This window comes from Epinephelus lanceolatus, chromosome 7 (genome assembly GCF_041903045.1).
Source record: "Epinephelus lanceolatus isolate andai-2023 chromosome 7, ASM4190304v1, whole genome shotgun sequence".
In the NCBI taxonomy this organism is placed as follows: Eukaryota; Metazoa; Chordata; class Actinopteri; order Perciformes; family Serranidae; genus Epinephelus; species Epinephelus lanceolatus.
This window is the reverse complement of record NC_135740.1, coordinates 44,115,438-44,131,547: the sequence shown is the minus strand read 5'-3', so window position 1 is coordinate 44,131,547 and position 16,110 is coordinate 44,115,438. Positions and strand designations below refer to the sequence as shown.

Sequence of the window (16,110 nt, the reverse complement as noted above, 5' to 3'; positions counted from 1 at the left end):
TAAATGTTTCTGTCATGGTGAAATCTAAAGCTCCATTCAGACTGAATTTATATATCTAGGTGAGTGATTTTAATCCATATGTGGCTTATTACTGAGCCTATATTTGTTTACATTAGGTCAAATAATAATAATTAAAAGTATGCCGTATCATGTATTATCACCTCCTGTTTGCAGTGTACCCGTCGATGTACGGACAGATATCACAGGATTAAATTTAAACTGAAGAAAACTTAAAACATTAAAATTCTCAAGGAGGTTCTGCATCATCTTTTCTGAGTGGATTTATTTATTTATTCTGAATGGAAATCAGACATAATGATATGGATTGGTGCTGCCAGAGGTTTGAGCTCCACCGACACTTTATACGCTGACACACACACTGACACACACACACACACACAGATTGGTTTACTACATGCAAACAGCAGACGGCTCACAGCGATTAGATGACGCATCAGCCTCTTTCAGGCTGGAAGTGAACATGCTCGGCCTTGTCCTCCTGTCACAAACACACTGTCACACTCTCTCTCCCCCCACACACTCACACACACACACACACACACACACACACACACACACACACACATATATCCCGCCTGGCATTGTTTAACTGTCATAACCTTGGTTTTACTTTCCTCTGTGGCTCTTTGCTCGTGTTCCACGGAACTGATCCCGTAAATTTCTGTTTAAATAGAGCTCTGTGTGTCTGCCTGTGTGTGTGCGTGTGTGTGTTTGTGGAGTCCGGTGAGGATGGGGGAATCTTAAAGTCTTAAATTGACTAAATAACCATTTTAAAAGTAGATCTCAATATGAAAAAAAAAAACAGCAGAATGGTCCTTTAATCTTTCCCGTTTAGAAGTCCAACATGGCTGCCAGGGATGGTAACAGTAACACAATCAGGTAAAAAGCCAATCACAGGGCTAGATTAAAAAGGTGGTGACCTCTGACCCCGTGGCTGTGAACATGACATCACTGCTGCAGTCTCAGAGGGATGAATAAATCAAACGCACCTTCTGTCTGCAGCTTCACTGACTGAACTAATTTACCCTGAGTGCTACAACACACACACACACACACACGCACAAACGCACACACACACACACACACACACACACACACACACACACACACACACACACTCCTGGTTAACTGCCATCAGAGTGTGAATCAATCTCCGCTCTGCAGCAGAAAAACGCCTTCGTCCGGGAGGGATGGAGAGGAGCATGATGGGAGGGAACGCTGAGATGTGTGTGTGTTTGTGTGTGTGTGACATCAGGAAGATGGATGAGTCACAGCCATGTCTGATTTCTCTGAACTTTTGGTCTAATCTGAGGATTTCACGTCAAAACCAGCTGAAGATCTGCTGGTGTCTCACAGCTGACCCTCTGCTGCTCTGTATACCATACAGTACTCTGTGGTACTTTCTAGTATCCCATAATACTCTGTGGTACAGATATTTTCATTATGTCTCTCTAACCAACCTGACTGTAGCCTCCTGCGTTGGCTGAATTCATTTCGTCTTGTAACCTTCAAACGGCTCTGTTTGCTCTTCTAAAGTTCAATCTGCACTTTCAGCACATTTTTTTGTCACACAAAGACAAAATTACAGGTGAAATTGTGAGTCATCCGTTCCTTTTTATTTCTGTGATAAAACATTTACTCATCGCACTGATTCTTGTCTGCAGACAGAGAAAGTGTTTCTGTTTCAGTTTTGATTCACAGATTAGAATCTGGACTTTCTGCAGGTTTCTGCTCGTTTCTACTGAACGTCTTCACAGTGTGTTAGCTGTAACAGAACAGGCAGAAGTCTCCATGTTTAAAGTGGTACGTAATGTTTACCCAAATCTTTAGATTATTGGGACGTCGGTGGCTTAGTGGATAGAGCAGGCACCCCATGTACAAGGCTGTTGCCGCAGTGGCCCAGGTTTGACTCCAGCCTGTGGCCCTTTGCTGCATGTCATTCCCTCTCTCTCTCCCTTTCACACTCAGCTTTCCTATCGAATAAAGGCAAATATGCCCCCAAAATATCTTAAAAAAAATAAAAAATAAATCTTTAGATTATTTCACACAGTTCATCCTCTTTGTTTTTAAATACTGTACATCTCTTTTCAGCTTGTTCAGACTCAGAGATCGTCAAATATCAACACTTTTTGTCATGCCCTTTGGTGTCTGACATTGATGCCAAAGGCAACCTTAAGACTCCAACTCCATTGTAAACCCATCGAAACACATTCTCACTGTGACCTCGTCACATGTCCACGTTTGGTCATGGACTTTCCACGTCCACATATGACGTCCAAGGTACCCTGGGTGCGTTGGTTGTTGACGTTCTGGGACGCAGTGTCAAAATACACTTCTGTTTTCACAGGAAATGTACAGTTTGCATACAGTCTCTTTCAAAATAAAAGCACTACATCAGTAAAACACACGAATTGATGATTTTTTTTTTTTGTCCAACAACACACGCACATGGTTGGGTTTAGGAAAGAAGAACAGGGTTTAGCTTTACAATCATACAGGAAGTCAACAATGACCTCCTGGGTGAAAGTCAGTGGTTGTTAGACCCATCCACCACCGCTCCCGCTCGCCCTACTCGGACTTCCACCACCTTAACGTTCGTTGCTGTCCAGCTGCCTTTTCCCCTGACAGCACTGGGGGTCATTAAAAAATAACGGCGACTGGCTGTGTATCATGCCAACATGAAAGGGCGGCTTTTTCCGATGGTGTCTGACGCCAGAAGTCACTCACCAAGTGCCGGATCTCAGGTGAGACCAGGTTGTCCATGTGCAAAAATACTTGAAGCTAAGAGCAACTGACGTGGTATAAAGAGCGAGAAATTCATTGTGGGGAGGGACATTCACCCAGAGACCGAAGTTTGTGTCCTGTGTGAAACCAAAAGTCAATTTTGATGCAACATGACCTTATTTACGTACAGTCATCGCGCGCTGACGTCACTCACGTTACGTTACTGTTGTGTAAAAATGATGCTTATTTTAACTCAAACATGATCTTTTTTCTAAACCTAACCAGGTGGTTTTATTGTCTACACCTAACCGCCACACTTTGTTGGGAATAGAATGATTTTATGTGTTTTACTATAAGTTGTGTTTCACTATATAAGTTTTAGATGTGTGAACAATGAGAATACTGAGATGATTTCAGCTGATCTGAATGTGTTTGCTTTGCAGAAGTGGAGAAGTACAGGAGAGGAAGAGACATGAAGTCTGAGGAGCACATACCGCAATGCTTAGATAATTAGTTTCATATATGGTAAAAAGAATAGAAAGTGATATACAGATAGTAAGGTACAGCACGTGTAGGGAGTTGTGTTGTTCTCTTGTCTTTCAAAACAGGAACCACGCCTCCACCGCCAGCGGGAAGGAGTCAGATTAACAGGAGGCAGGGGCGTGGTGTGGTGAAGGAGGAAGTGGAACTGCCAATGAGAAGAGGACAACGCCTTGCGTGCACAATGACACTCTGTTACGCTCAAATATACTGGGTCAGGGAAAGGACAGGAGGTCAGACTTCGTGAACTGACACACCTTTGTTGTTCGTCAGGGACGTGAAGTTGAGACCCAGAGCTCTGTAATTTTATTCCTTTACTGCTTAATAAACTACATTAACTGAGACCGAATATCTTCTCCTATTGCTTCATTAAAGAACACGCAGGACTGAGCTCACACATAGCACATTGGAGAGTAGGATGAGACTCTTAGTCCAACAACTTTCACAACATTAACCACAATGTGTTTCAGCTGTTCGTCGCATAAAGACACTAAAGGGCCCCCTGTGTGTGACTGTGAGACACAGACGGGTGTGAAACAGAGTCAGTATTTGAAGACCTGGGAATAAGAACAGGTTGTTGTTTTCATTTCACAAAAATATATATTTCACATTTTTTATATATTCTTCATATATTTATTGTAAATTTATAATTTATATTACGGATTCTTGACTTTTGCAGTAATTATTCGTCTTTATGCACCAGAACACCAGGACAAATTCCTTGTATGTGACAATCTACTTGGCAATAAACCAGACTCTGATTCTTGTTGCCGAGGCATCAGTTTTTGTTTTTTTTGTTAAAATTTACAATCTGAACAAAAACTTGTCAAATATTTCCCAAAACAACAAACTGCAGCTCTGCTTTACCTCCTACAGATCACTGCTTACACACACGCACACACTCCTCACTGCAGGACCCGTGGGCCCTTCATGCCTTCGCCACCCTCGGCCTTCAGGGCGGGGTGGGAAAGGAAGGACAGATCATTTTTTGGGAGGATGAGAGGAGAGTTGGTGGTTGTGATCTGTGAGAATATCACTGAATATTTCACAACTCTGGACCAAAATGGAAGAAAAGCAACAACCGGCCAAAACAGAGGTGGGACGTGGAGGGATACACGACCCAGGAAAGTCTCTCTCAATAACTCGATATTGCAACAGTTTGGAAACGCCTGCAATTTCAGATTTGAGCCTTGAACAGATGGAGCTGTTTTTTATTTTTATTTTAGTTTTGCTGAACTTCAGTTTTTCTAGTAAAGTGCTGTTCAACACTGAGACAGTAAAAGTAAAAGTTCACACAGATTCAAAATGTACTGGAACATTATATAAAAAATAAATAACAGTGCAATAAAACACTAATAACCCCAATTTATAAAGAGGTGGAGTCCTTAAACAGCCCTGTTAAGGTCATTTAATCCACCCTACACTCTCTTAAACTATTCACATGTTCTTCCTAATACACTGGTTCCCAACTGGTGGATCATGGTCCAAAAGTGGGTCGTGGGTCTGCTCTGAATGGACCACAGCTGATTCGCAAACAAGTGTCAAGTTTGTAAAAAACACATTCTGTTTTATAGTACAGTGAATTTCTGGCACAGAGCTTTTATTTTGAAGTGCAGTTTCCTTCTGTGGAGTGACTGAATGACTGCAGCTACCTCGGGACACATTCACACTTGGCGCCATTTGGTCCGCTTTAAACGAAATCAGGTCCGCTTCCACGGATAGTTAGGTTCATTTGAAGTGGTGTGAACCCTCATTCGAACTCTGGTGCAGACCAAACTAGTGAACCCTGGTCCGCTTGAAAACTGGGGGCCTCGGTTCACTTGCACGTGAACCCTGGTGCGGTTCGCTAACAGTGGGAAAGGCAAATGTTTCATGGGCAGACGTGGAGTAGTGAGGAGGTGCAGGCACTCACTGATAACGAGCAGCTGTTGTAACTGCGTGATGTTGTCCAAGTGGTTTCGTCTGCTTTAAAAAGTGCAGTGTGAAAGTGAACTGAACCAAATGAAGGTGTGAAATTTTTCGGCATTCCACCACCCACTCGAACCGAGTCCCCCGGGCTATCCTGGTGTGAAAGCGTCCTACAAGAGACAGCACACTAGCTCAACAACATGGCCAAACACAAGTGTGACTCTGCATATATTAAACTGTGCGGACCTTGAACTAATGACTGGGGAGAAATCTGGACCCCGTGGCTGAACTACTGTTCTAATAAGTGACTCTTCCTGTCAGCCGTCTACATGCATACATGTCTTCAACCAGCTTTTTGTGTAATTGTTTTCATTATCTGTGTTACTTAATCTTTTTGGTTTCTCCTTAAGGTTTTTTTTTTACATATGTAGAGCCCCCCCCAAAAAAATCTATGAATGCAGATAAAATATGAAACTGAACTGAAAGTACACTGCACTGCAAAATATGCTGAAATTAAAAAATACATATGAATAGTTACCATTTCTTTGCCATGCCAAATCTAAGAAATGAATACATGACCTGCGTCTTCTGGTGACTGATATTCAAAATTTACAGGAAAAAACAAATTCTGTGTGCTTTCATGTAAAGTCAGGGGTGTAAATATAGACAGTGCAGGTGGTGCGGTTACACTGGGGCCTCCAGCAACGTGTTGGGTGGAGAACGGGCCCTTATGAGAGACTTTCACCTTGGAAATATGCCTGTGTTAAAAGATGAACTATCTACAACAAAATAATATGCTTATTCTACATTGACTGTAAGTAAATTATTGGAATCATTAACTTAAATTAATATTTTCCTTGGTAATCTTTTGTCATATACAGATATGAAATGATGATTGCTCTCAAATTTATGTTGACCCCAATGCTGTGTCTCATGTGACGAGATGTGTGAACACTGAATGGCAGAAAACAGCTAAAACTTTATCCAGACAAAATGCAAATTTTCTACTAACAAATTAAAACACAAGTAATTAAAAATAATGAGTTAACAAAGATCATCGTAAGGACACAAACTGTGTGTGAGCTCTGGTGCGACATCCAGGTCATGTTTGTGTTGTCTACCTGTAAAACTACTTTCAGCTGGTGAGGCTGAACAGCAGTAAACAGATCAGAGATGTTACAGCTGAACGGGCGAGTCTCAACTCGTCTGACTGACTGACTGACTGAGACCCCAGTTAACACTCACACTTACACCCACTTCCTGTGTGTGTCCAACTGATCACTGAGCTGTTTTAAATGTAAATGTGGCAGATGGAGATTCAGACATGATTTCTAGAAAGTGTGAATGGATGCGAGCAAGATGTCGCTTTGCTTTTGAGTATCACTTTCAAACCGACACCAAGTTCTCAGGAGCAATATCACTAAGCAAAAGTCCTGCATGTAAGAGTCTACATGAGTAAAAGTACAGAAGTAACATCAGCAAAATGTACTCAAAGTATCTCAGAGTGACGAATTCTGGAGCCTGAAAGATGATTTTAGTTTAAAATAATATTTTCCAGGACATCAGCGGCTCTCCTGAGAGCAAGTTACAGCTTTATCACTCTTACTGGTGAACTCACATAAAATCAAAGCACATCTCCAACTTGAGCAGCACGACTGACAGCACCTGTGTATAACCTGTATTAATGCGGCACATCGAAGCCGATTATGTGACGTGTGTGTGTAAAATCAGTAAAGTACCATACAGTAATAAAAGTAGCCTACAACATCTCCCTCTGAAATGCAGCAGAGTAGTAAAAATACTCAAGTACCTAAAAACTTTACTCAAATGTAGTACTTGAGTGAATGTACAAGCCGCTGAAGCCGCTCTCCCTCTGACATCAAACGTGTCACCCCCTCCTGTGGTATGTGGTGCATCGCAAACCAAGCGCTCCCTTTATTACCTCATGAGCCGGAACTTCCCCCCTGATCTGCACAGGCCTCATGTTTGTGTGTTGCTGTAGTATTGCACATGCAGCAATGATGATGCAAACCTGCTCCATGCTGGACAGAAAATCCTCCCGTCCACTGTTCAGACTCCAGGTCAGGAGAAAGTCTTATTTCTGTTGTGTGACAAAGTCTTAGGGGAAAATACTGAAACAATATAAATGTTTCTGAAACATTTCGGCTCTGTCATGAGTCATTTTAAATAAATAAACCAACAGTTTGCACAACTGCAGATTCTTTCTCACACAGAGTTGTCTGGAGATGAATCTTTGTGTCATCTGAGGATCTGTGAGGGAGATTAAATTCCTACTGAAAGTTACAAAGTACATTTACTCGTGCTTTGCTTCAGTGCAAGTTTGAGGTCCTTATACTTGAGTATTTCCATTTTATCTTCTACTCCACTACATTGCTTTTTATTGCACTACATTTCTCTGACAGCCTCTACTTTGCAGATTTAGATTTCACATAAAAACATATTAAAACACTAACAAGAAAGCAGAGTCTGGTTGGAGCCATTTTTCACATATCAGATGTCTTTCATTTCTAGTTTCACTATAGAGATGTTTCCTCTCTCAGCTTCTCACATGGTTTCATTTCAATAACTGTTTGAGGCCCAGTGAGATTAAAGGAAACAATATTTCACAAAAAAGCAAGATAAAAACAAATGTATATCAAAACTTTTTTTTTCTCTGACCCCACAGATTTATCTTGTGACTCTTTAGAGGGGCCCGACCCCAAGATTGAGAACCACTGAACTATACCGTATAGTAGTTCAACCAGCTTAACCTGGAGCAGCTGCAACAGGGAATCAGATATCAGTGACAGGAGCCATTTTACTGCACAAATACTTGTACTTTAAGTAGGATTTTTGATGCAGAACTTTGACTCGTATTGGATTGTTTCTGCACTAGTGTATTGGTACTTTCACTGAAAGGTAAACTACGCAGGATTCTCAACTGCTGTTTGTAAACACACTCGCCAGCAGACATGGAAGTACAAACAGTCAAGTCAGGCACCTGGTCGCTGACATTTTATAAAGCCCCGACCTAACCTGAACCCGGTGCGGTACACGCCCATAAACGAACATAGAAAATGAGAAGACAAGAAGAATACCAACCCTTGGTCATCCCAATTCATCAAATACTGCAGCTTAATCAGAGGACTAGGGCTGCAATGGTGTGAGATTTTCACAGTACGATAACCATGTCAGAAATATTACGGTTTTATGATATCACATTACGACAAAATGATTATTATTATCAGTCACAATTATTCTTATTTTGTGTAAAGAATTAGAAGTACAATCTGTACACGTTCACTTTTTACAAAACAGATGAACAAGCTGAGATGTCTGAAGAAAAATAACATTAATTTCCACACATTTCCTGATACAGATTCTTTTGTACTGAAGCTGCTGACTGACAAAATTTTGCACATTGTTCAACATCTGTAAACATGGTCACAGTACATATTCATTGTTATATCAGAGTACTGTATCCTGGTCAGGGTGGAAAAGCCTCTGAAGCAGAATTTTACATGAAGTAGGCAACGCATTGTTTCACTTGCTCCTGAAATCGTGCACCTCTTAGTCTAGTCATCTAGATGGCCAGATCGGACTCTTTGGCGGGCCAGTTCTAGCCCACGGTCCTTAAGTTTGATACCCCTGCCTTAAAGTAATGAAAACAGAAGGGTTACATTTAGTTGAACAAATGTTTTCAATACTAAAATTGACACTTGAACCATTTTTAATGGAAGGTTGTGCAAAAAGTCGCCCTTTTGAAAATTAAGCAAAGGTGGGATGCTCTGTCTAGCTGCTTTTCCCCCAATATGAGCCAGTGTACACAGTATGATAACTGTCAACTTTCATGTCACTGTATACCTTGAAACTAATTTATCGCTTTAACCCTACAAACTAAACATCCACATATAACATGCTACGTAATCTCCTGGGTCAGTTTTGGACGTTCACAGACAGCGTCTCTTTTGTTCTCAACAAACCCAAATCACCTCTCTGACACCTCGACACCTAAATATCTGCTTTTCTATTTTAGTTAAGAAAGTTGATGAAATAATTCTACTCCTCGTCCTCACACCAGAAACAAACGTGTCACTCTGACAGTTTTCACAGTGAGTCCTCCTTCCTACTTTGAGACATTTAACAGAAAGTGGTTTTGTCTGAGAGAGAAGGAAATGATGAAAGAGAAAGGCACGAGAACAACATGATGAAACCACAACTGTAATCAGGATGAAACAGATTGTCTCTGGGTGTTTTTGTGTTCATGATAAACACAAGATATCACACAGTTTCCTACACGCAGAGAGTGTAGTTGTATGAGTCCTCATCAGGGTCACAACGTGTGAAGCAGCTGCGTTCATAAACTAACGTCCTGTCAGAGAAGTCATTGCTTTAATCTATGTGACAGAGAGCAGCGCTCCAGCAGATATCTACATCAGTCTGCAGAGTTAATGAGCTTCCATGCACGTGTTGCCAAAATAAATTCTCCATATGTGAAACACCAGATCTGATATCATTAAGACAGGATCATCAACAGAACTGACCGAATATTTTCTCCATGAGTCAGGATGATGAGCAGCAAACTGCAGAACTGTATTCATAAAGGAATCAGAGCAAAATCATATCAGATATTAACTGTTGTCTTTTACCATCTGACTCCTCCCCACTAATGTGTTTAAAACCAAGTGCTCCTCTCAGAAAGCTGCTGAGCCTCCAAAGCTTTTGCATTTCTCAGCTGAACTTTATGCAAACCAGAAAACATTTTCATACTGCAAACAAATCTGACACCACCCCTCTGACCGGGCATGAGATGGATCAGGCGTCCCCTTTTCCTGAGGAGCCGCCTGGTCTCCACCTGCCCGCCACAAACACACCGAGCACAGCAGACTGAAGCTCCAGACGTCATCTGCTCCACAACAGCTGCACCCCGCTCCCCTGCTATGTGATGAATCGCAAACCAAGCTCTCCTTTTTTTTTTTTAGCTGAGCAATGTGTTCCTGCTGCAGAAAATTATTCAAAACAACGAGCAGCTGCAAAAATCTGCTCCAGAAAAAACCCTCTCCCTCGTCCATCCCACTAAATCCACCTCTCTCGCAGGCTCGTCCCAAACCAAGCGCTCCCATGGACCTGACATTACAGCTGACAGCTGAGCCTGCAGCACACGGTGTGTAAACACACACACCTTGTTCCTGCATCACAGCTTCATCCAGAACAGCTGAACTCTGCAACAAAAACACACACAAAAACACAAACCTCTCAGCCAGGCCTGCTACACGCCATAAATCAAGCGCTCCTTTACTCCTGGGGCAGCTGACAGTGCAGCCTGCAGATTACCTGCCTGTTAACCTCCACACATCAGGTTAACTCACGCCAACAGAAAGGACAAAAGCAAAACCCACAAACTGTCTCCTCTCTTCCAGGTCTGTTAGGAATCATAAATGAAGCACACCCTTCTGCTCAAGAGCTGTTTCTCTTGGCTCTCAGTCCCTCTAACCCACCCACAGCTAATTTCCTCCACTAAACAGCAAAACAAAACATCACAAACAGCCCTTCTTTCATCCGTCCTTTCTGCACCACCCTCGGCTCTGTGTTACATCACAAATCAAGCGCTCCCCTGCGCTGCTCTGTAGCAGCTGAGGACACTAACCTTTCATACTTGCACAGAAAGGCTGCATACTGCAACAACTAACTCCCCCTCTCCTCTGGCATGTCATGCATCACAAAACAAGCGCTCCCTTTATCTCCAGAGCTGTTTCACCTGACATTCAAATCCAGACTTTATTCACTGCAACAAAACAAGCTGAGATGCCTCTTACTGTATGTCACCTCCCTCCAAATCTGTACAGCATCACAAACCAAGCGCTCCCTTTGAGATTCCCCTGGCTGCTGGGGCTGTTGTCCCTCCAGTCTGAGGTTTATGCAAAACATGACAGCATGCTTCAGCACCTGCCCTCTTCTCATGTACTTACCACACCTCTCCCCTTAGCTGGCTTGTGGTGCAGCACAAACCAAGCGCTCCCTTGATCACCTCATGACCAGGAGCTTCCCCTTCACATCTTTTCTATTTTTAAAATGTAGCTGAAAAACCATCAATCCAGCCCCTCTTCTCTGCTCCTCCTCCATCCTGACCTTTTCCTCCTAGCTGGTATGTAAGGCAAACACAAACCAAGCGCTCCCTTTACCTCCAGGGCTCTTTCACCAGACGTTCATGTCCAAACTTTATTCGCCATCCTTACATCTCGCTGCTCTTTTGCAACAGACTGCTACAACCAATCAATCTGAGAGGCCTCCCTCCATGTCTGTAAGGCATCACAAACCAAGCGCGCCCTTTATCATGTCCAGAGCTGCTGAGGCTGCTGTCCCTCCGATACTCAGTCTGTGGTTTATGCAAAACACGACTGCATGCTTCAGCACCTGCCCTCTCCTTATGTTCTTACCACACCTCTCCCCTTAGCTGGCTTGTGGTGCAGCACAAACCAAGCGCTCCCTTGATCACCTCATGACCCGGAGCTTCCCCGTCACATCTAAAGCATCTCTTCTGTTTTAAAGTGTAGCTGAAAAACCATTAATCCAACCCTTCCTCTCTGCTCCTTCTCCATTTTGACCTTTTCCTCTTACCTGGCATGTCAGGCCAACACGAAACAAGCGCTCCCTTGTTTACCTCATGACCCCGTGTATCCCCCTTCACGTCTACAGCATCTTTTATTTTTTTAACGTGTAGCTGAAAATCAATCAAACCAACCCCTCCTCTCTGCTCCTCCTCCATCTTGACCTTCTCCTCTTACCTGACATGTAAGGCCACACGAAACAAGCGCTCTCATGATTACCTCATGGAAGAGCATCCCTCCACATGCACAGCTTCATTCATCTTTCTCTGCAACAAACTCAAACCAACCCCTCCTCTCTTCCCCTTATCGTCTCTACATACAATGCGTTACAAATCAAGCGCTCCCTTTACCTCTAGTCTCCACATCCGACATCATCATTTATATTTTAACAACATCCACAACTCTTCTTCTCCTCCATCTTGACTTCTCACCTGAAATGTGGATCATCAAACCAACCACTTCTACTTCGCCCTCCTCCATCTTGACCCTCGACCCTCACATGGCATGCACTGCATCACAAACCAAGTGCTCCCTTCATTATCTCAGAACCCAGAGCTTCACCCTGACCTGCACGTTAAGCATGATGTTGCTGTACATCTGCAATACACAGTGGAGACGCTACAAACCAACCCCTCCCCGTCTCCCCCTCCTAGACACGCTCCGCTCAGTTGGCATGTGGTGCAAACCAAGCGCTCCCTTCATTACGTCGAGAGCAGGAGCTTCACATGCTGAAACCTCTCCCCTCTCTCATTTCTCTATCTAGACACCACGCTGGCATGTGGTGCATCACAAACCGAGCGCTCCCATAATAACCTCACTGCTGGAGCTTCCTCTTGCATGCATCTTGTATTTTTCTCAGCATCAAAATCATCCACCTCCTCCTATCATCTTGTCCATACCTCTAGTCCACCTAGTGGCTGGCTGGCATGTGATGCATAACAAACCAAGCGCTCCTCTGATTACCTCATAAAGTCGAGCTTCCCTGTACAGGAACACATTTATTCTATCCAAAGCACAAAGTGGAGCTGCAACAATCAAACCCTCCACTCGTACCTCCATCTGCTCCTCTTGGCTGTGATGGATCACATATGAAGCGCTCCCTTCATCACTTCCAAGCTCCAGCTTCCCTCTACATGCACAAACATCTTCTATGCAACAGAATCAGCCAACCTCCAACAGCCTCTCCATCCTTCACCTACATCTAGACCCTCTCTTCTTAGCTGGCATGTAATGCATAACAAACCAACCCCTCCTCTCTTCTCACTTTAGACTCTCCTCTCTTAGCTGTAGTGCATCACAAATCAAGCGCTGAAGCTTCAAATGCAGAAGATTCTGTGTTTCTCTCTGCAACAGAATCAGCCAACCTCCATCAGCCTCTCCATCCTTCACCTACACCTAGACCCTCTCCTCTTACCTGGAATGTGACGCATGAGAAACCAAGCGCTCCCCTGATTACCTCATAAAGTAGAGCTTCCCCTCGCATGCACAGGAACATTTTTGTTCTGAAGCACAAAGTGGACAGCAAGAAAAACAAACCAACCCCTTCTCTCTTCTCCATCTAGACCCTCTTCCCCTTGCTGCCATGTAATGCATAACAAACCAAGCGCTCCCCTGATTACCTCATAAAGAAGAGCCTCCCTGTACAAGAACAACTTTATTCTATCCAAAGCACAAAGTGAAGCTGCAACAAAAATCAAACCAACCTCTCCTCTCTTAGCCGTGGTGCATCACAAACCAAGCGCTCCCTTAATTGGCTCCAAACTACAGCCTCCCTCTACATGCACAAGCATCTTCTCTGCAACAAAATCAGCCAACCTCCAACAAACTCTCCTTTCTACATCTAGCCCCTCTCCTCTTGGCTGGCGTGTGATGCATCACAAACCAAGCACCCTTGCTTACCTCATGAAGCGGAGCTTCCCCTCACAAACACAAGAAAATTTTTATTCTAGAGCACAAAGCGGAGCTGCAAGAAAATAAACCAGCCCCTTCTCTCTTATCCAATTGTAGACCCTTCCCTCTTGGCTGGCATGTGATGCATAACAAACCAAGCGCTCCCCTGATTACCTTCCCTGTACAGAAACATTTTTATTCTAAAGCACAAAGTGGAGCTTCAAGAAAATCAAACCAACCCCTTCCCTCTGCTCAATTTAGACTCTCCTCTCTTAGCTGTGGTGCATCACAAATCAAGCGCTCCCATCACCACCTCACTGCTCAAGTTTCACATGCAGAAGCATCTGTGTTTCTCTCTGCAACAAAATCAGCCAACCTCCCCCTGTCCCCCTCTCCATGCAGACCCTCTGCTATTAGCTGGCATGGAATGCATCACAAATCAAGTACTCCCTTAATTATCTCTGAACTACAGCCTCCCTCTATATGCAAAAGCACAACCTCCAACAACCTCTCCTTACATACATACCTACATTTATACCCTCTCCTCTTGGCCTGCATGTGATGCATAACAAACCAAGTGCTCCCCTGATTACCTCATGAAGCTGAGCTTCACTGTACAGGAACATTTTTATTCTGTCCAAAGCACAAAGTGGAGCTGCAACAAAAACCAAACCAACCTCTCCTCTCTTAGCTGTGGTGCATCACAAATCAAGCGCTCCCTTCACCACCTCACTGCTGAAGCTTCACATGCAGAAGCATCTGTGTTTCTCTCTGCAACAGAATCAGCCAACCTCCCCCTGTCCCCTTCTCCATGTCTCTCCTCCATGCAGACCCTCTGCCCTTAGCTGGCGTGTAGTGCATCACAAATCAAGCGCTCCCTTCTGCAACTCAACGCTGGCTCTTGCCCTCACATCAGCATCATCATGTGTTAATTCTGCAACACAAAGTGGAGCTGCACAATCAAACCAGACCCCTTCTGTGTCTCTCCTTCATGTAGACCCTCTCTGCTCTCAGCTCGCATGTGATGCATCACAAACCGAGCGCACCCTCTACCTCCAGACCCTGTGAAGCCTGCAGCCTTCCCCTCACATCAACACCATCATGTTCACGTCCCTCTTCTCTCTGCAACATCCAAAACACAAAGCGGAGCTCCACCAAAACCAAGCCGACTTCTCTCTGACGAGCCCCGCTCCTCACACCGGCGTGTGAAGCGTGACACACACATATACACACACATGCACGCACACACAGACACACCGGGACACACCGGGATCGGGTCTTACCTCTGGAGCTGCTGAAGGCGGTGTACCAGGACAGGGAGACCAGCCCGCACAGCCCAAACAACAAGACCGTCAAGAAGGAGACATTTCGGAGCCTCATCTCCGGAGCCCCGGGAGCATGTCCGCACCGAGAGGGGGGAGGAGAGGGACGAGGGAGGGATGGAGGGAGGGGGGAGGCAGGTAGAGACAGACAGAGAGACAGGTAGACACAGAGAGACGCGGTGGGAGACGGAGAGGCGGGCGGAGCTGTTGCCGTCTGAGCAGCAGCAGCGAGACTGAAGAGCGAGAGACAGAGAGAGGAAGAGGAGGGAGAGGAGGGGAGGAGACACAACCAGGTAGAGAGACATAGGGAGGGAGGAAGAAGAGAGAGAGGAGAGAAAGTGAAAATGTGCTCAAAATAAACATGCAATAAAAATAATATTAGTCTTTATTTAGGACATGAAACCAGATGACACAATGATTCACACCAGGCAGAGAATTAAAAATAATGAATTATAAAACAGAATAAAATGGAAGATTTGAGGCAACAAATAGACCTAACATAAACAACCCTAATGATCAGAATCAGATCTGATAATCAATCAAGTGTGCACACATTTATGGGCTTTGACTGCAGGGTTTGTGCTCTCAGTGTACAGACACAGAAACAAAAAAATAACTTAAAATAAAATAAAGAAAAGCAGGAAAAAATGATTTGGTCTTAAAATAACTTCTTTTTTTTTCAATTTTAATTTAATTGTTTTCATTTAGTTGTTGCTTTAGTTGCACTGAGGTGCATTTGAGTATCAATGAACAATAAATTATGACCTCTGCTCCACCAATCAGGGCTTCAGGACTCTAACTACACTATTTTTAATTAATTACCATAAAAAATAATTAATCGTTTAATTAATTACATCTAATTAACTAACACTGATTTACACATCACATACATTTTCTGCTCTTAAATTTATACTATTATTGCTGTTTTTGTCATTGTTGTAATCAAACATATTTTGCTTTTAGTAGTTTGCTATAACCTGTATTATTTTATGTATTGTTCTTTCTTTCTGTATGCCTGAGTTCCTATTAACTGTGTGAAAATTTTAGTAGGTTGAGGCTTCAAATTAGCCCTCTGTTTTTTTTGCCTCTCCTTGCGC

General features: G+C 43.6%; 1 protein-coding gene across 1 annotated transcript in view; it reads right to left on the bottom strand.

The window, feature by feature from the left end:
* mgat4b (alpha-1,3-mannosyl-glycoprotein 4-beta-N-acetylglucosaminyltransferase B) overlaps positions 1-15,259 on the bottom strand; it is a 184,960-nt gene extending 169,701 nt beyond the window's left edge. Inside the window, exon 1 of the mRNA XM_033632849.2 lies at positions 14,975-15,259. Coding sequence (XP_033488740.1) covers positions 14,975-15,071 — 97 coding nt within the window. The 5' untranslated portion in view covers positions 15,072-15,259. The remainder of the gene's footprint in view (positions 1-14,974) is intronic.
* Positions 15,260-16,110: the final 851 nt, after the last annotated feature.